The sequence below is a fragment of the Dendrobium catenatum genome, unplaced genomic scaffold (assembly GCF_001605985.2).
Source record: "Dendrobium catenatum unplaced genomic scaffold, ASM160598v2 fragScaff_scaffold_847, whole genome shotgun sequence".
NCBI lineage: Eukaryota > Viridiplantae > Streptophyta > Magnoliopsida > Asparagales > Orchidaceae > Dendrobium > Dendrobium catenatum.
Window position 1 is genome coordinate 3,297,888 of NW_021319309.1, and position 20,270 is coordinate 3,318,157.

The 20,270-nt window shown below is 32.9% G+C and overlaps 2 protein-coding genes across 3 annotated transcripts; both read right to left on the reverse strand.

Moving 5' to 3' along the window:
• Positions 1-717: 717 nt before the first annotated feature.
• LOC110113612 lies at positions 718-10,274 on the reverse strand. 2 transcript variants are annotated; one of them, XM_020846256.2, is made up of 7 exons: positions 9,942-10,274; positions 9,262-9,350; positions 9,095-9,170; positions 7,096-7,145; positions 3,741-4,070; positions 2,491-2,529; positions 718-1,089 (listed from the first exon to the last, which is right to left on the reverse strand). In XM_020846256.2, the coding sequence occupies exons 1-7, from the start codon at positions 10,036-10,038 to the stop codon at positions 898-900; spliced, it is 873 nt and encodes a 290-aa protein (XP_020701915.1). In that variant the 5' UTR covers positions 10,039-10,274; the 3' UTR covers positions 718-897. The 2 variants fall into 2 exon arrangements, with proteins under 2 accessions (XP_020701915.1, XP_028552673.1); XM_028696840.1 differs by lacking the exon at positions 3,741-4,070 and adding an exon at positions 6,697-7,014 and having other exon boundaries at positions 9,942-10,266.
• Positions 10,275-13,627: 3,353 nt separating this feature from the next.
• Positions 13,628-14,519, reverse strand: LOC110113643 (the record flags this gene model as incomplete). Its single annotated transcript, XM_020846302.2, is given in 1 exon segment — positions 13,628-14,519. A coding segment is annotated over 1 exon segment (570 nt), but the record flags the coding sequence as incomplete, so codon positions are not given.
• Between the last annotated feature and the right edge of the window lie 5,751 nt (positions 14,520-20,270).

Here is a 20,270-nt window from a genome sequence, read left to right on the forward strand (position 1 = left end):
ATTGAAGAAAAAATTCTTTTCAAATAGATAATGGGAAATAAATCAACTATTTATCCTGATGATGTTTTAAAATAAACTTCTAAAGTAAAATTATGTCATGTGTCATAAGAAAGTTAATCATTAAATATATTTAAATGCAAATTCAAAATTACATTATATGACAGCCATATGCATGTTTTTCAGTTTAATTAAAGATTTATTTGGATAATTGTCTAACTGTTTTTTAAACTAATTTTTAACGAAAATTTTCTTGAACTATAATTTTTCACTAAAATATTATTTTAAAAAACAATAAAAAGCCTGCCCCAAATAAAATCTTATAAATAAAGTAAACAATACTATTGTGTTACAAATGGTGATTACAATAATTCAAAAAATAATAAATTATTAATTGTATTATAAGATCTTAAATTGAGTTTAAATGATTAAAAATTAAACAATTAAATTTAAATTAAAAGAAAAATACAATGACATTTAATATCTATCACAATATAATTCTATAAATAAATAAATAAATCTAGAGAAAGCACGTCAACAGCCTCTAAAATCTATAAGCAGAAAAGATTAATGTTTTGTTTGGTACGGTATATTTACTGTTTTTTAAAACAATTTTTTAGTATAAAAAATTTATTAATTAAATTTTTTTACTAAAAAGTCATTTTAGAAAGCAATAAAATAATTATCCCAAACAAAATCTAAAAAAAAAAGAAAAGCACATATCAATCAAAACTCTATTAGTATAAGCAATCATTTCTCAGCCCTTCTATTTTTTTCCAATGATACATAATCATTTACCATTTCTCAGCCCTTTGGAGCCATCAAAATGAAGACATTACATGTCAGAAACTTGCTTCTGGTTCCGGAGAAAAAAAAAGAAAAACTTCCACAAGATTTGAGCTATGTCTTAAATTTTCTTCTTCTTCTTCTGCGACACTCGAAACAGTCAATACAAGGATAACCAGAGCTAGCAATTGTGGCACTATTTGCTTGGAGCTTGTCGGGTGGAATTTTTAGATCTTCAATGAGTACCTTGTGCAACTTTTGGTTCTCATCCATCAATTTTTCAATGGTTTCTTGATGCCTCAGCAACTAATCATATCGACGAGTTCAACTATTTAGGGTCAAGTTCTAAAGCACAAACATAAGAAAAGCATACCGATAACATTATATCAAAAACAACAAGATTTTTTTTTTTTTTCTATTGTCTTATTAAGAGTAGGAGCAAAGCAAATTAATTAAGTGATAAACTCTTCATAGCATGGCAGTAAGGTTTCGTTGGAGAAAATTTTCTTAATGCTTCTTAAAGTAACTTTTTAATACAAAAATTTTAATTTTGTACTAATAAGCTGTTTTAAGAAGCAATAAAAAAGTTATCCCAAACGAAGCCTAAATGTAAACTTGAACATTTCAGATCCACCAAAGGCTAGTAAAGTCTGCAAGTAATGGTTTTTGGACGGAGTGGAAGCACGACGGAGAAACTGTTAAGGCATTTAGGAGTGTTCAATTAGGCTTCATTGGGACGGCTTTTTTCCTGCTTCTTCAAACAACTTTTTAGTTTAATAATTAAAATTTTTGTACTATAAAACCGTTTTAAGAAGCGGCAAAAAAGCCGTCCCAAACGAAGCCTTAATCTTACCTCAAATTTTTGGAATATCAAACAGTTGGCATTCATTCTCATGGTTAAAGTTAACGAATTTGTCTACTAGTATATAAGCTCAACTTTGAATCTCTTTTGCTTTACACTCTATGACACCTTTGGGATGCAGATAGCAAGCCAAACAGGGTGAGGTAAGTACGGAAGGGTAGGTATAGGAAAAACAGGAGAAAGGTCTCCCTTCACAGGCAAGGTAAAGGAAGAAAAAACAAAACCAGGTTATAACACTTATATTTGGTAGAGGTGCCAAGCCAATTGGCACAGGATATTTGATTACCTTTTTTGAATATAATGGATCTCAAAATCATTGTATTTATTTTGAGATTGAATGTAATATAAAATTTGACTAATTTTCTATATATTACAAATATTTCAAAATAAATCCAATGACTTTGAGACCTAAAATACCCAAAAAAAATTTCCAAATTAAAGTGCCCATCTAAAGAAGCAAGGATAGATAAATTGAAAGAAAGTACTGAAACATGAAGAGGCTTCATCTCTAATGTCATATTTGATGTAGTGAATCATTGGAAGAAATGAATCTGCTAGAAGATATATAAAACTAGGGAACCAACACAAGCACAAAGACTTCAAAAAGCTATAAATTTTTTTCCTATCCTTTTCTCCTTGCAATGAATATAAATAATAAGCTAAGAAGTTTCTAGAAAATAAGGACTATATATAATAAGCGGATGTACTTACAAACGAAGTACATCCGCTTACCGGAAGACTGCAAATAAATAGTTTCATTTATATAAAATGTCTTTGGATAAAATCGAATAGCTATGCAAAAATTAATAGTACTAATCAGGACAAACCAGTCATTTTAAACTTACCAGTTGAAGAGCACTATTCTCTGCACGCAAATTTCGAACCTGCGTATAAACATAAATGAGAAGAATCTTACATATTTTTTATCTTTACTGACCAAAAATGGCAAGAACAAACTACATAAAAAAAGTAACTAAATATGATTATATTGACATAAACGAGACTCAATATTAATAACTAGAAGCAAATATCCCGCACTCCATCAAATTTCTTAGGATACAAAGAACCCTACTCTGCAGAATTGAAATATTGCTAAAAGAAGAAATGGAAATCTCCAACCATACTACAAAGCCAGTGAAATCATCCAAAAGAAGATATATAAATAAGAAATCTATCATAAACATGAGGAGGAAGAGATGAATGAAAAGAAAATCACTATTATTGATAATATTAATACTCTTGTTCGTGTTTTTTAAGAACATTATCATAGGTGTAGGACATCTTTGACCGTTTCATAGTTTGATTTAATTGATGTGTAGGTTGACTGAAGCTAGCTTTAGGTTAGGATATTTGGGTTTGGTTGAAGTAATTATATTAGGCTTGGGTCAAATAAAGGTTTTGCAAATAGGCTAGATTGTATAGATTTAAGAGGAGTTGATCAAATATTTGGGTCTTATTTAGAATGTTGTGGGGTTTAATATTCACATGAAAATACCTCTTCCCGGTCTTGTTCATGTGATGGAAAAAAAAAAGCCAACTAGTACACATTCAGAAGCTGCTTTCAGTGGTATAGGAGTTGAAATTTTAATTGGATGATTGGGTTTGAATTTAGATTAGGTTGGAAGAAGAATTTTAGGAAACTGATTGTTGGTTTCAATTTTAGGATATCTGAATTTAAACTTAATTTAAGGTTTGGTTTGGGACGGCTTTCTTATTGCTTATTAAAACAATTTTTTAGTACAAAATTTTTAATTTTTAGACTAGAAAGCTATTTTAAGAAGCAATAAGAAAGCCGTCTAAATTTATAAAAGGTTTCAACTTCTTTTAGACTGTTTCATAAACTCTTATTAGGTTATTAAGGTTTCGTTTGGGATGACTTTTTTATTGCTTCTTAAAACATAGTTTATAGTTTTATTACAAAAATTTTAATTTTTATACTAAAACTCTGTTTTAAAAAGCAAGAAAAAAGTCATCCCAAACAAAGCCTAAATTATAACACGATTAAGAAAAGAATAGCAAATAAAAAAACTTCAAAATAAACTCCACTATAAGATTAAAAAAAAGGAAATGTAATGGACATGATTTGCCAGCATACCTCTTCATCTAGATCTGCTTCAGCTTCATTTTTTAAAGCAGAACTCTGCAAGAAATTTTCGACAACCTTCTCAGTACGGCTCTCCCGCGGTGTACTTGAGAAAGTGTCTTTTTGCACAAAAATATTAGAGCCAATATCGTTGATGGTTCCATCACTCCTTGAGTGCTGAAATGTGCTTAGCATAGTTTTAGATGGATCAAAGAGACCACCAGCAGAGGCTTGAAGGTTGCTAGTGAGCATGCCACTTTGGGTGGAGCCAGGAATGAAGTTATTGACAGAAGATGAGCTAGGAGCTAACCCCATATTCTTCATGATCTTCATTACTGATTCCTATAAAGCATGGGCAAAAAGCAATTAAAAATAAGACAGTAAAAGGATAAAATGGAGAGAATGCAAAGCTAAAAGACATACGGTAATAGAAGTCTGAATTTGTTGAAGAACCCACGGCTTCAAAGCAATGCCTGTCAACAAAATGTTTTAGTCCCCACTGTAAACGTAATGACATTGCATTGCCTTCTTCATATTTGTGCATTTGATATGCCTAATTCTAGTTATAGAAGTAAACATAACCAATAAAGAAAGTGAACAATTATAATCAGACTTCCCTGCACAGAAAATCAAAATCCTTGTCATTATCCTCATAGCTTTATCCGGCTGTTTAGGTTGGCTTGATGAGTTTTTCTTCAAGCCAATTTGATGATGAGAACAAACATTTTTTTTATAAGGATCATTTTTGGAAAAGGATCATCTTTTTAGATGGATCATCTTTTTTATATGAATAAACTTTTTTCCACCTATTAAATTTGGCTTCATTTCTTTCCTTAAATCCAAGGGAGAGAAAAGTGGGAGTTTAAGGGAAAAAGAAAAGGAGGGGATAAATTACTGTACCAGACCCGAGCATTATAGCATGAACATACTATTGCTAAAATTATAGTGAATGAAGAGAAATAATATAATAGGGGGCTAGTATGAAGTAAACAATATAAGAAAGAGTCTTCAAATTTCATCCTTCAATTAATAATTTAAATAAAAACCAGCAACCCATCTTTATAAAAAAAATAGATTGCATGGTTAAAACCAATGATTCAAATTGTGCAATTGAGTATTATGCTTTCTTTTTGTGAAGTGAAACATACATCTCAAAGCGTTTTGAGGTGTAAGCCTGAAATTAAATCATTAAAATAATTAAAAATATGAAAAATAAAGCATTTGAAAGTAATCATCCTTAGAAATACATAAAAAATAACATCATAAAAATTTGAGATCTTTTTTTTTCCCTAATAAAGCATTTTAGAGTTATCCAAAAGTGACACAATAATTAGTACAAGTACTCAATATTAAGCAAAAATATATAAGACAAACAAGTAAACATAAAAAAGAAGTCCAAGATAAACACGTGAACATGTCTTTAAATAAATTAGTTATGACATAAGACCACGAATTTAGAAGGCTCTCTCACTCTCATTACTTAAAAGATCTTCATTAGAAATATCATCATAGTTAATTGCTTTCTTGCCCCCATTATTCTAACTTGTAATTATTTAAAACAATGACTATACTATCCCTTTATAATTTTAATCATGTAAAATTTCTGCTAACATTTTCTATTACTTTCTTATTAACTTATGTTGTTCTTGTTACTTCAAAAAAGTCAATATCAAAAATTTTGTCTTGTAATGACAGTAAAACTCTATTTCATCCTCCATAAATCATTCGTCATCCGATGGCACATCCATAATATCCAAGGGATTTTCATCATCCTCCAAAATTTTCATGCAAACCTTGAAGTAGAGGCGTGTGCCTCATTACATGTTCTTCAAGGTGCACATCATCGGGCATTAAACAATTGAGATTATGCCTCTTTCACTCACCTTATTGAGCATTAAACGTTTTTTTAGCATTAAACAGTTTTTGAGGCGTAAGCCTCTATATGTTTTGCATGTTCCCCAAGGTGCACAATTTTAAATACTGATTCAAACAAACTAATTTGAATTTAAACCAAACTCAAATTTAGATAAATCCTAAAATTCCTATGGTCTAGTTTAAGATAAAGATGATCTACATAATTAAATTAAATTAAACTGAAATAAATTATAAAATAATACAAAATACATAATCTTCTATCATAATGCTATTATGCTACATCAAAAGCCATTAAATTCAATCTTGTTTCCTCATGGAGGTGCATATACTTCATTATTTCTTTAAATAGTTTCTAACTTTTTCATCTATATAATACAATTTCCAATCTACGAAGCATTGACGTAGGGATCCAACATGAGAGTATGAGACATCCTTAAAAGTTGAACATTTCTATGTTAGGATACAATGATACATGTGCCTGTAACTCTATCAATTATTCTACAACTAATTTTATTTTATTTTATTTTATTCATATAAGAACAGCTACAAAAACATGCAAAAAGAAAAATAACTATACATAATCATCTATGTTTGTGAGCATATGCAAGAAAAACAAAACTACATGCACTCATTAATATAAAATTAGCAAGAAAACATTAGAACAATTGAAGTGAACTCTTATGATCTAACTATAAAGATATAGGTTAAGAATGTTTCTCATATCAACAGAAATTTTAGCTGGGGAGTGGTTTTTTCTTGGCAAGAAGTAGACTATTAACGTTTGAATTTAAACTTACTTTTAAATTTATAAAAGGTTTCAACTTCTTTTAGACTTTTTCATAAACTACCATATTAGGTAATTAATATTTCATTTGAAAAGACTTTTTTATTGCTTCTTAAAACAGAATTTTAGTATAAAAATTTTAATTTTTGTACTAAAACTCTATTTTAAATAGCAATAAAAAAGTCATCCCAAACAAAACCTAAATTATAACACGATTAAGAAAAGAATAGCGAAGAAAAAAACTTCAAAATAAACTCCACTATAAGATTAAAAAAAAGGAAATGTAATGGACATGATTTGCCAGCATACCTCTTCATCTAGATCTGCTTCAGCTTCATTTTTGAAAGCAGAACTCTGCAAGAAATTTTCAACAAACTTCTCAGTACGGCTCGCCGGCGGTGTACTTGAGAAAGTGTCTTTTTGCACAAAAATATTAGAGCCAATATCGTTGATGGTTCCACCACTCCTTGAGTGCTGAAATGTGCTTAGCATAGTTTTAGATGGATCAAAGAGACCGCCAGCAGAGGCTTGAAGGTTGCCACTTTGGGTGGAGCCAGGAATGAAGTTATTGACATAAGATGAGCTAGGAGCTAACCCCATATTCTTCATGATCTTCATTACTGATTCCTATAAAGCATGGGCAAAAAGAAATTAAAAATAAGACAGTAAAGGATAAAAAGAAGAGAATGCAATGCTAAAAAAACATACAGTAATAGAAGTCTGAATTTGTTGAAGAACCCACGGCTTCAAGGCAATGCCTGTCACCAAAATGTTTTAGTCCCCACTGTAAACGTAATGGCATTGCATTGCCTTCTTCATATTTGTGCATTTGATATGCCTAATTCTAGTTATAGAAGTAAACATAACCAATGAAGAAAGTGAACAACTATAATCAGACTTCCATGCACAAAAAATCAAAATCCTCATAGCTTTATCCGGCTGTTTAGGCTGGCTTGATGAGTTTTTTCTTCATTCATATTAAGTAAAAGTTGCAAATGGCTTCAAACACAATTTTTTTCATTTATAGATAGTTTCCTTTCATCTAACCTTTCCTTTCTTCTCTTCTTAGGTTAATTCAAGGTTAAATTACCTCTTGATTCGAAGTAACTACGAAAGGGTCCCCCTAGGAAGGCTAAATTTGGAATCTCTACCGGGACACAACTCTTTTTGCGTAATAGAAAGAGGCTTATATAAAATGTGACTGGGATAATCTTTCAAAGACAGAAACTCTTCCTTGGGCACCCAGTGCTCCGCTAGTGCCTGAAGCCAGGGGCCTTAGAGGTTTATGCCATCTTAAATACACAAATATCCATGATTTTTTGTAACCTTGCATGCAAGTCCTCCACTTATGAAACCTTTAATTTGAGCCATTGCTTTTAGTTTATCGTTTCATCGAAACCCTAAAACCCTAAAACCCTAAAACAAACAAAATAAATGTGGCACAAGCAATTTTCCACGTTGATAATTAATGGTTAGCAATCATAGTTAATTGCTTTCTCGCTCCCACTACCCTCACTTGTAATTATTTAAAACAAATACTATACTAACATTTTATAATTTCTATTATATAAAAATTTCTGCTAACATTTTCTATTACTTTCTTATTAACTTATGTTGTTCTTGTTACTTCTTATATCAAAAAAGTCAATATTAAAAATTTCGTCTTGTAGTTATGACAGTGAAACTCTATTTCATCCTTCCATAAATCATTCGTCATCCAATGGCACATCAGTAATATCCAAGGGATTTTCATCATCCTCCAAAATTTTCATGCAAACCTTGAAGTAGAGGCATGTGCCTCATTACATGTTCTTCAAGGTGCACATCATCGAGCATTAAACAATTGAGATTATGCCTCTTTCTCCCACCTTGATGAGCATTAAACAATTTTTTAGCATTAAACAGTTTTTTAGGCGTAAGCTTCTAGATGTTTTGCATGTGCCTCAAGGTGCACATTTTTAAATAATGATTCAAACAAACTAATTTGAATTTAAACCAAACTCAAATTTAGATGAATCCTAAAATTCCTATGGTCTGGTTTAAGATAAAGATGATCTACATAATTAAATTAAATTAAACTGAATAAATTATAAAATAATACAAAAATAAATAATCTTCTAGCATAATGCTATTATGCTACATCAAAAGCCTATCAAATTCAATCTCGATTCCCCATGGAGGTGCATATAATTCATTATTTATATAAATAGTTTCTAACATTTTCATGTATATAATACAATGTCTAATCTGCGAAGCATTGACGTAGGGATCCAACATGAGGGTATGAGACATCCTTAAAAGTTGAATATTTCTATGTTAGGATACAATGATACATGTACATGTAACTCTATCAATTATTCTACAACTAATTTTATTTTATTTTATTCATATAAGAACAGCTACAAAAACATGCAAAAAGAAAAATAACTATACATAATCATCTATATTTGTGAGCATATGCAAGCAAAACAAAACTAAATAGCACCAATGGCCCATACATAAACATGGATACTACATGCACTCATTAATATAAAATTAGCAAGAAAGCATAAGAACAATTGAAGTGAACTCTTATGATCTAACTATAAAGATATAGGTTAAGAATGTTTCTCATATCAACAGGAATTTTAGCTGGGGAGTAGTTTTTTCTTGGCAAGAAGTATACTATTAACGAGAAAGTTATATATAGATCGAAGATTTCACATACCAACTCCGAAGCCATGTCCTATGCCAACCCCGCACCCAACGCCTGCTTCAATTCTTTTAATTCCTAGCTTTTTAAGCTGAATACATAGGTAGAAAAATATAAGGTTACAATTGCTAAAAATAAAAATAAAAATGATTTGAAATAATGAATAACATGAGGGTTCATACAGAATCATTAACATGTCTCCCAACACCAGATAGAGCATCTGTGGCACCTCTTGTAGCACTAAGAACTGGCTGCAAAACTGGTATTGCCCCTGTTAAAAAACGCAAAATAAAATTCCATAGATGAAACTTCAAACAAATCTGAACAAAGTTTTAAGAAAATTGAATAGCTGGAAGACAAAAAATAAGCTTTCAAACGTAAGTTAAGTTATCCTCTATTTACAGATACAGAAAGGAGGAAGCAGCGGTGGGGGTTTTGGGTAGATGCTGGAAGGATTTACAGTTTGAGAGATAAGTGCATTCCGTTCTAAGAACTGTAATAACATGAGAAGGAGATGAACAATATTGATAAACAAAATACATTCAGAATATTGACTATAAACAAAGCGGGTAAACACATTTAGAGTTTAGATCGGCCGGCAAAAGAACATGAAAAATAGAACAAACTTCATGCATATAAAATATTCGACAAAATTCCGCAAACGTGTTTTGACACACACAATCTAAAAAACTTGCACAGAACAAAAGAAACAAATCGAACCACACATTGTCGAGTAGAAGAAGGTTTAGGGGCATCCTCGCTGCCATTTCCACCCAGAAAAAACTTCTCATATCCATGATCCAATGAAGAAGAATTAGATAAAATACGGGTATCTGGTTCAGAATCCAGACAAGCAGCTCACCAAAGTATATAGGACGCCCAACACCAATTCCAATCCCGCAACCGACTCCAAAGCCAGTGAAGACCTGACCAACCTTGAGGCTGAAGGGGTTCTCCATTACTAGGGTCAAAAAATTCCTCCGAAGGGGTATAGGATTCGGGAGAAAAAACTCATTTTGTGAGGGAAAAAAACAGGTTCCAGCTTCGGATCCTTCTACAAAAGAGAAGCTCCCATGGCCGCGACTGCGATAGACCGGAAAGTTTCCGTTCTCAGCAAATGCCCCGAAGTATATGATCGATAAATTCGTAATCAAAACTAAAGTTCAATGATTTTCAAAGGCAAAATTGACTTTATATGCCTTTGAAATTAAAGAAAAATAAAAAATGTCATATATTTTATTTATTGCGCTAAAATGGCAAAATGCTACTACCGCTTTCGACCGCTGATTATTTTTCCACTTTGTAACAACCAAAATTGGTTCCATAGTCTTAGGAATCCAACAAACTTACATTGATTGGATTAATTATTTTGGGCGGATATTGAACGTAGTTCGTAGACTAAATAGAATGCAGCACATCATACTTCGCTCGGTATCGCGGCTCAATAACACTCGTTATCACGGCTTAGTACCGCTGATGTGACATATTATGCTTGGTCTCCGGACGGCGTTCTGCATTTGATCTCCATACATAATAATTTCTTCTGAGATTGAGTTCAAATACATGAAATTTTTTAATCATATTTGAAGGTTGTTCGAACTCTATACAAATTATGAACCTTTATTTAAACTTGACCAGCCTTATTGTGACTTGTTTGAACGACATTGAGTGAATCTTGTTTAAACCTTGATTGCAATATTCTCAAATTGTGATTGAATTTTTTCAATTATTGTTCAAACCTTTTTTAAAAATTCAAATAAGATTAAAATAAGCTTTGCATAATGTTTGATTATAAATCAAATATATTTTGATTAATGTCATAATAAATTTTGATTAATATTCAAAGCAAATAATGGGCGAATGATGTTTTAAACAAATATGGTCAAATATATAATATCACTAATTTTCAATAAACTCTTCTTGATATATTCTATATCAAGGTATCTTGATATAATTTTTTTTTTTTTCAATTTTATGGACCATGGCTAAAAGTGAGTTGCTTTTGCAACCACCATAATACCATATCACTTTGAATTTGTTTAAGGCTTTATTTAGGATAGCTTTTTTACGGTTTTATGAAGCAGATTTATAATACAAAATTTTTAAATTCAAAAAATTATTTGTATTAAAAACTACTTTGAAGACTTAGGATTCAAATCTCCTTAAGGCATATTGTAGTTAACCATATTTCTCCTGAGCTTGGTACATCGGTCAGTATTTATTTAGATCCATATTTTTACTTCCTATGAGGGCAAGTCCTCATTATTAATTACCCCTTCTAACGCATAAGAGATAACTCTTGCTTATAGATGGAAAGTTTTAGGTGTTTTAGTCTCAATTGAGGGAGAAGAATGTAAACCCGATCAAGATATATGGTTTCACAATCTTATATATACCATAGGTTTCAGTTTACCAACACTAATAATTGTTGATCATATTGTCCAAAGAATTTGATTAGCAGTCATGAGTTGCCTATTTTCAGAAATCCTGAATAAACTGAAGTGATTTAGAGGTTGTAATTTTATTGTGGTTTGGGGCTTACATATGTTATAATACCTAGTAGTTTATTTAGTTTGAAATTTATGACTTCATTTAAAAGTTACAAGGTTAATTGAATTGGTAAGAGGCTTACGACTTCCAATAGAAGTAGCCTGATTATTTTAAAAGTGAGTCATATGCTTTTAGTGAAAAGTAGCCCAAATTTTTGAATTTGAGTTGAGTCCTACAACTTTCATTGAAATTAGCCTTAATAGCAGGTCTTACAACTTTCTTTGAAAGACGTCTGTCTATTTTGGATAGCTCTTACGGCTTCTGTGTTTAGAAGTGGTTTGAAGATGAGTCTTACAACCTAGCTCTATAAACTAAACGGCCCATTAATTTTGTTAAATAGTGAGTCTTATGGCTTCACTTAGAAGTAGCCTATAGATTTTTTAGGACTTTGTGCTTCTCTTTGAAAGTAGTTTGCTTGTTTTCTTTTATAGTAGATTGGATTGCATGTATTTTGGTTTGTAGTAATTTACTATTCTAACATTAAACTTTAGTTTATATGTTTAGAATAGTAATTTACTATTATAGTATTGATTTTCTTGCTTCTTTGTTTGCAGAAGTTCATGTTGCTTTGGAGCTTGCCCCAAAGCATTAGAGAGTTTGCACAAGTGCCTGGAATTTGCACAGGATTTGGGGCACTGGAGAAGTTTGAGGGTTTAGTTTTGTGTTGTTTTTTTGTTTTGAGAGGTTGGTTTTAGTGTTTGGTGTTTTGTTTTTAGGAGTTTGGTTGGCGTGTGTTGTTAGGGTTGATTAGTGTGAATATTGCTAGTTTTCTCTTTTGCTTGCATTTTAATTTTATTAATTAATCAAGTTTTAAGACATTTTAATTGATTGATTAATTAATTAATTAGAATTTAAATTCATTCTAGATTGATTGATTAATTGTTCAATTAATTTAGATTTTATTTTTGTTTTAAATTGGTTACTTAATTATTCAATTAAATGGATTTTGATTTTGTTTTATTTTATTTTAAATTGAATGAATTAGTTAAAAGAAATTTTAAATTGGTTAATTAATTAAATGCGAGTTCAATCTCAATCTAAATCAATTAATTAGTTCATTATTTAAATTCATTTTAAAATAACTGATTTATTGTTTATTTAATTATATTTTTATCTAAATTGATTATTCAATTAATTAAATGAAATTTTAATTTGATTAATTCATTGGAATTTAAGTTGATTAATTAAATTATTAATTAAAGTTTAAGTTTTATTTTAACTATTAAAGTTTAGATTTTTATTTTATGATTAAAGTTTTAATTAGATTAATTAGATAATTTTAAGTTTATCTTTTAATTAATTTAATAAATTAGTCATTTAATTAATATTACTCTCCAATAATTCCAAAAAGAAACATGGCAACCTTTCGACGTAATTTCGGTAGCCTTCTAGTGTCCCCTCGCCGCAATGGAAGGTCGGGAAGGCACTTGTCGTGGTTTCTACTCACCCAGATCAAAGATACGATGGTGTGGGGTCTTCGAATTGGAAATCCTCCTACATGGATCAAAGATCGATGACGTTGAGCCTTCAATTTGACAATCGATCAAAAAGACATATGGTGATCGGAGGCAGACCAATGTTCAAAGGGATCGTGCAGAGGTGCTGTACTCGGACGACGACCTACATGTTCGATGGGATTGAGTAGGCAGAGGGGGTCACCGCTTCTGTTTGGACAAAAGCACAATGCTTGATTAAGGGTTGTGAGAACGAACAGGGAGAGATAACTGAAGGTTTGAATCAAGAGGAGAGCGGGCTAGGGTGGTTTTATGCCGTGAGGGGTTAGAGAAATGAACAATTATATCGTTAGGCAATAAACTACCTAAGGTGGAGCCCGCTCGGACGCTGATGAGTTGCTTATGCATTTGCCAACCACCTACACCCTGCAACTTGCTACCAGCCACCATCCCTTGCTGTTGCTCGACCACCATCCGTCGTTGCTCAACCACCACTATTGTATGTTACACTACATTCATTTTACTTCAATTTAAACAAAAATAATAATCTCATGCATTCTTTTTATATTCATTCAAACAACTTCAAATATTACAAATACATATTACTTTTACATCGAATTACTTTTAGTCAACATTTTTTTTTTCTTCAGCAAACCTAAGTTAAAACTTGTATCATAGTATTTTTCTTATGCAAATAATATTAAAAACCACAATACAACATTCAAATTATATATATTAAAAAATTGTTTCTGAATTTCTAACCGTAAATTGATATGTGTAACGTAAATTTTGATTGATAAAGCTATATTAAATCCATCACAATTTCACAAAGCAATTTGAAATCCTTATTTCTTCAGTTCCAAGTCCTAAGGCTTGGCCGAAACCGGAACCGTTACGCTCACCAACACATCCGAACCATCGCTAGGCACCATGGCAATCACCGCCCCCGCTCCATCCCCACCCGGCACGATCCGATACGAAACACCCACCGGGACATTCTTATCCCCGAGCACCAAATCGCCGGCGCCTAGCTCCTCCCACCGCGCCGTCTTATCTCCTCCGCCCCGTTCTTCGCCGCCGTTCACACAAAACTCCACCTTTACGCCACCGGCGTGGTCGCTACGCAGAAAGGTGAAGTTATCGCCTGCCGAAGGCCAAGCGCCAGATTTGTTTCCGGTGGTGGGAGGGAGGTGGAAGAGGATGGTCGAGGTGGGCGGCGCCACGGTGGAGACGGCGGCGAGGTGGGCCGGGAGAGGGGAGGGCCTGAAGTTGGTGAGGTAGAAGATGGGGGAGGTGGCGAGGGAGCTGGGGGCGGTAAGTTGGCTATGCGTGTGTGCCCATTTTAGGAGGAAGCGGATGAGGAAGAGAGGGTCGGCGAGGAGAAGGCTGCAGCTGATGCCGATGCAGTAGCCGGAATCTTGGAAATCTGTTACCTGCATCCAGACCGATAAATTTAATTTACTCAAAAAAAAAAAAAAATCATTTTACAAAAAAATAAAGACTAATTAATTTACTTTAAAAATAAGAAACTACATTTTTAAGTGTTGTTTTATATATAAGAGTTATATCTTGAATTTTTTTTTTTATAAATTTCAGCACAATTCATATAGAATTTTCATATATTTTATATAGACCAAATAATTATATTACATTTTTATATAAATATCTTACACTATTTATGTATTTTTTATAAGATGCTTTTGATCTAACTTATAACCAAAATTATTCATATTTAAGATATATCATCAACTTTGTACATAAATATATAATAAATAAATAAATGTCTAATTTGGGAAGTTTATCATTACTTAATTGTTTTTTGGGACATAATTTAGTAGTTCAAGTTTTACCTTTAGAATCATTTTCTTTCTTGTAATCAATGTCCATTTTCTTTATAATGCATGGAAGTCATAAAATATTAGCATTATATATTCATTCAAAGAAATATATCTAAAAATTTTATTTTAGTAGAAATTTCCCCCCAATAAGAAATAACCTCTTGTATTTACTGAATCTTTATGGAAAATGAAGTCCTAGTTTCATTAGAACCATGTCCATTTGAATCATTTTCGAATCCACACTATTTGAATCTTATTTTAGCCCTTGTCATTTGAATTGCGTCCAAAACTACCTATTCTAATCAACTTTAAACATTCGAATTTCCAGTGCTCTCGACAAACTCCTTCGCATACTTAGGGTTTTGTCAATGCATGCCCTCAAGAAGCTCCGATCACAAACTTCTCTTATCCTTCGCACACTACTAATTTGTTCAATCAATTCTTACCCTTTGAGCTGCCTTCACGTGACCATTCGCTCTTTCACACGCAAGCAATTCCGTTGATGCCTTGTCCAACAAGCTTTGTCATTAACCCTTTTCTAATGCAGAATTTGTCGACCATGCATGTCGATGTTTGCCCACAATAAGCTCCCTTCACGAACTCACTTTTCCTTTACGTGCAATTGATCTCATAAATGCCTTCTCAAACAAGTTCCATTACAACTCCTTCCCTTATTCACATACATAAAGTCGATCCCAAATATGCCTTCCCCCATCCCATAATGATTTTAACCAAGATTTCAACAAAGGATGCAGCATATTTAAATATTTATGATTTTTATATTTACTTAAAATTAGACATTAAAATCCTCAAATTATATTAAAATGTTTATAATATTTATAATATTAACTGATATAAATAAAATTACAATTTATATGTATATATTTAAACAAAATTTAAATATTAAGATGATATATAAATATATATTAAAATTTAGGTGTTAAATAAGTTTAATAAATTTTGCCATATGTATGCCAATTTCCCATTTATTATAACATCAAAATTAAATAAATGTTAAATTATTGCTTAAAAATCATATTTTTAATTTTTCAAATAACTAAATGAACCCTAAAGATGTTTTCATTCTCTATAGAAACCAGATATTATCATTGGTCTAGCATAAGAAAAAAAATGTCAAGAACTTCTTGATGTTTTTTTATGTAAGATGACATGACTAAGATAAATGACCATATTAAAAAAAAAAACTGAAATATTAAATATTAATATTTTAACTACATAATATTTATTTTAAGCAATAAAATCGTGCTCAAAATTTTTTGTTCTTAAATAAAATCATGTTATTTTATTATTTTGATAAGATAATCTTTAACTTTGATAATTTAATTTATATTTTTAATTTTAACGTGAATCAGAATTGTTTGAGAAAAAAATATAAGGTAGGTATTTGATATTAGTGGATTACTTGACAAATGAGAGGAAAAGAGATTGTAGAAAGCAGATGATGAGAGGAGATAAGTAATTGAGAGAAAATTTTTGGCGCTAAAGCATCTTCTTCTTAGAGATTATTATGTGCGAACTTCAAACGTTATCCAAAAATCAATCAGAATGCTCCACGTCACCCCCAGCTCGATGCTGAGTGGTACTGAGTCGCGGTTCCGAGCAGGGGACGACGTGGCTCATTCTGTTTGCCTTCGGACGGCATTCAGAGTCCGCACAGAATAATTTCACCTCAAGAAAAGGAAAAAAGCTCCTCTCTCTCTCTCTGAAAGTTAACAAGTGAATGATATGTGAAACACTCATTAACTATCATTAAAAATTTTTTAGGCCATAGTTTTCATATTTAGGTAAATAAGTGAATGATAATGGCATGAGTTGTCATATTTAGGTTTTATTTCAGACAAATTTCTTAATTGCTTTGCTTTTCAGATCAAAACCATAATTTATTTTGGCCATTATTTTTTTGTTACTTTCAAAGAAATTTTTTATTAGGAAACTATTTTCTCCAACAACTTTAAGCTTCGTTTGTGATAGTTTTATTACTACTTTCCAAAAATTCATTGAAAATAGCGAAAAACAAGATGAAAAGTTGTTACAAATGAAGCCTTAAAGAATTATTTTCTCTACATTAGTTTTTTAAACAAATAAGAAAGTCATCCCAAATGAAGCCTTAGGTTTCGTTTAGGACAGTTTTCTTACTGCTTATTAAAATATTTTTTTAATATATAAATTACAATTTTTGTATCCAAAAAGTTGTTTTAAGAAGCAATAAGAAAGCTATTCCAAAGCCTTAATTATATCAATTGAGATATAATTAAGAAACAATTATTAAAATATTTTAATACGAAAGATTTTTAGAAAGATTTTTAAACTTAAAAATTAAAATTGACATCATAATTACGTGAGTTGTGCAGACTTTCCAAATTGGGAAAAATTATTGGATGTTCTGGAGATCAACCAGAACGCACACCGTCATCTGGTGCACAACGTCACCGAGCATTGATACAGAAAAAAAAATGATATGATACGTTTTGATTAGGGGTGTCAAAACTGGGTCACATGTCGGGTTCGGGTCGAACCCGGAACTGACCCGAGTTTAAACGGGTCGACCCTAACCAAACCCGGGTAGCTAAACGGGTTGAAAATCTGAACCTGGACCCGACCCCACGGGTTGCCGGGTTGACCCAACCCGACATGGGAAGCGGACACGAATGCACGTGGGCTGGATGCCGGCGAGCGGGTGTTGTCGCGCGGGCAGCTGGGAAGGCAGGGCGTGGGTAGGAGCGTGTGCAGATGGGCAGGAGCGCGGGCAGCCTGGGCAGATGCAAGCAATTCATGTTAAACGCCGCAGCACCCCCTATCAGTGTTCGACCTGACAATAACACATTTACATAATGTGTTTAATTATGTATTTGATACATCATTCCCTAACAATAACACATTTATATAATGTGTTTAATTATATTGAGGAAAATTGCCTAAATATCATAATATTTTAAAATTTTTAGGTAGTCAATTGCCTAAAAATCCTTCTAATTAAAACTAAAAGATAAATTTAGATGATAAATTACCTAAAGAATTACCTCAACGGGGTTCCGCCTCTATTTGGGACAGCTTTCTTATTGCTTCATAAAATAGTTTTCTGTTTTTATAATAAAAAGCTAGTTTAAGAAGCACAAAGAAAGCCGTCCTAAACGAATCCTAAATTTAGATCAATTTTATGTTAAATTACAATACGAAGGATCATTTTAGATTAATTTTATATAATCAATGTATTAGATCAACGCAAATATGATATTTTAGAACTAAATTGATCATACTCTACTAATCTCCGATGACTCTTATGGAGTTTCCTGATTTTTAAAAATTACTCGTGTGAGCCAACGTGTGATTTTACGCGCGAATGCGCATGATAAGATATCTCAATTTCGTACAGATAAACGTAATCCTTGTTGAGTTTAATAGGTTGACCGGGTTGACTCCTGATTCCGGAAGCTTGTTAGGTGTTGCTATGGTATTAATTTGGGCTGAAATGATAAGGGCCCAATCTAATAAGACAGGGCCCAGATATTTAATTTGGATGTAAAATGATAATATGTCTGCAAAGTTTTCAGCTTCCGGGCCGGGGAGACTTTCTTGTAATTTTAAACTTGAATCGAGTCAGATTAGAGCCCACAAACCTATGCCATCACGTCAGGTCAAAATGACATGTTGCATATGCCATTAAGAAAAAAATTATTCTGTGCGGATCTAAAGATCAATTAGAATGTTCGTTGTGTATCGAATAATATGACACGTTCTAGTTAATCTCCAAATTGCCCGGTGTCTGTACAGAAAAATTTATGTGCCAAAAGAATATAATTTTCTTTAACCACTCACTAGGCATTGCCTGCTGAAGAAATTTTTAGTTTAACCGGATTTACCTATGTAGTTTATATTGAAATATAATTAAATTATTAAATAATATGATTGAAATTTTTAATAAATATAATAAGAACTTGAATTAACTATGGGAGCTGCTGGGGCCTCCACATAGGGGTACGCCCTCAGGATGTGGCGTACGCTGACCGGTCACAGCCAGTCTCTGCAGCATTCTGAAATTTATCTGCACCTCCGCCGTTGGCTCGCTTGCGCGCGGGTAGCATAAGCGTTTCTCGCAAGAGGAATTTCTTGTATGGAAATTAGGAAGCGGATACACTAGGCGTGTACCTCTGTACCGAGCTTATACGGTGGTACAAAACAGTAACTATTTGAGACGAGCATGTACCGAGCGGGTACGAGCATTATAGCATCCGGTTACGAGCGGTATCATGACATTGCACTTAGCCAATACCGAGCGTGTACTAGTCTGTACGAGCTGGTTACCTAGTTGGTACTGAGCGGTACCAGCGGGACAAGAGAAGTAACTAGTGGTAACGACGATATCCAGCATATACATAGCCAGCGGCGGCATTACTTAGCGATTACCGAGCGCATGACTGTTAAGTCTTAATTTCTTGTAAGAAAATCACGTGTAAACAACAGCTGCTGCGAACAGACGGAGGTTGCAAATCAGAGATCAGCTGTAAAGATTTTATTGGAAACAGCGAGGAGCGGGCGCGGATCTTGGAGAACGGACTGCTCTGCGGACGCATTCGCGAAACAACGACTTCGACTTCGGGAATAGGATTTGGTGGAATAGCGAATGCAGCAAATAGAAAACAAAACCTTCGACTTCGGGATAGATTCACGACCTCGACTTAGGGACTGCGGGAATGTGGTTCGGCGGATGCAGCAAAAGAAATCTGTGGCGTGAATTAGGCAATGAAATTCGTTATATCTTAAATATAGATATATTTTAAATAAAAAAATATTTAAAGTAACAAACTCTCTCAAAACATTGGCGCGCTATTTTGCGCCTGTGCGCAATGCCGCCATGGCTCAATATGTGGCGCAAATAACGCGCGCTATTTTAAACACAGCGCCTTCGCCTGAACATGGCGCCGTAGGTGTGCGCCGCGTCCGCGCCTGCGCTATTTTGCGCCATTGACAGCATGCACGGACCGGCTCAACCGTGGACGACCCAGCGCGTCCGGTTTTCTCCAGTCGAGACGGCCATGGGAACAGGCGAAGGAGGAAAGGTGACGCGTGGTCGGGTCCACTATTTGAATTCAAACATGGTTTAAGATGTTTTTTGGAGGGGATAGAGGGCTTAGAGAAGTCCTTGGGCCCCTCTATATATTTTTGATCAGATATCGTTGTATCTAATTAGCGGGGGTTATTTTGAGGAGTTTAAAGATTTAGCCTTCTGCCTCACTCACCACTTCGCAACTACGAGGTTTACATATCGGTAACTTTCTTTTTTCTTTTTTTCCTTTTCAACAACACTGAAGATTTGAAAAGTTTTGTGTT

Excerpts from the sequence above, each read along its gene's own strand:
- LOC110113612 (XM_020846256.2), bottom strand. The coding sequence starts at position 10,038 with ATGGAGAACCCCTTCAGCCTCAAGGTTGGTCAGGTCTTCACTGGCTTT. Across the intron at positions 9,351-9,941 it reads TGGGCGTCCTATATACTTTG|GGGCAATACCAGTTTTGCAG; the intron begins GTGAGCTGCTTG and ends GTTTTTTAACAG. Across the intron at positions 1,090-2,490 it reads AGAATAGTGCTCTTCAACTG|TTGCTGAGGCATCAAGAAAC; the intron begins GTAAGTTTAAAA and ends CGATATGATTAG.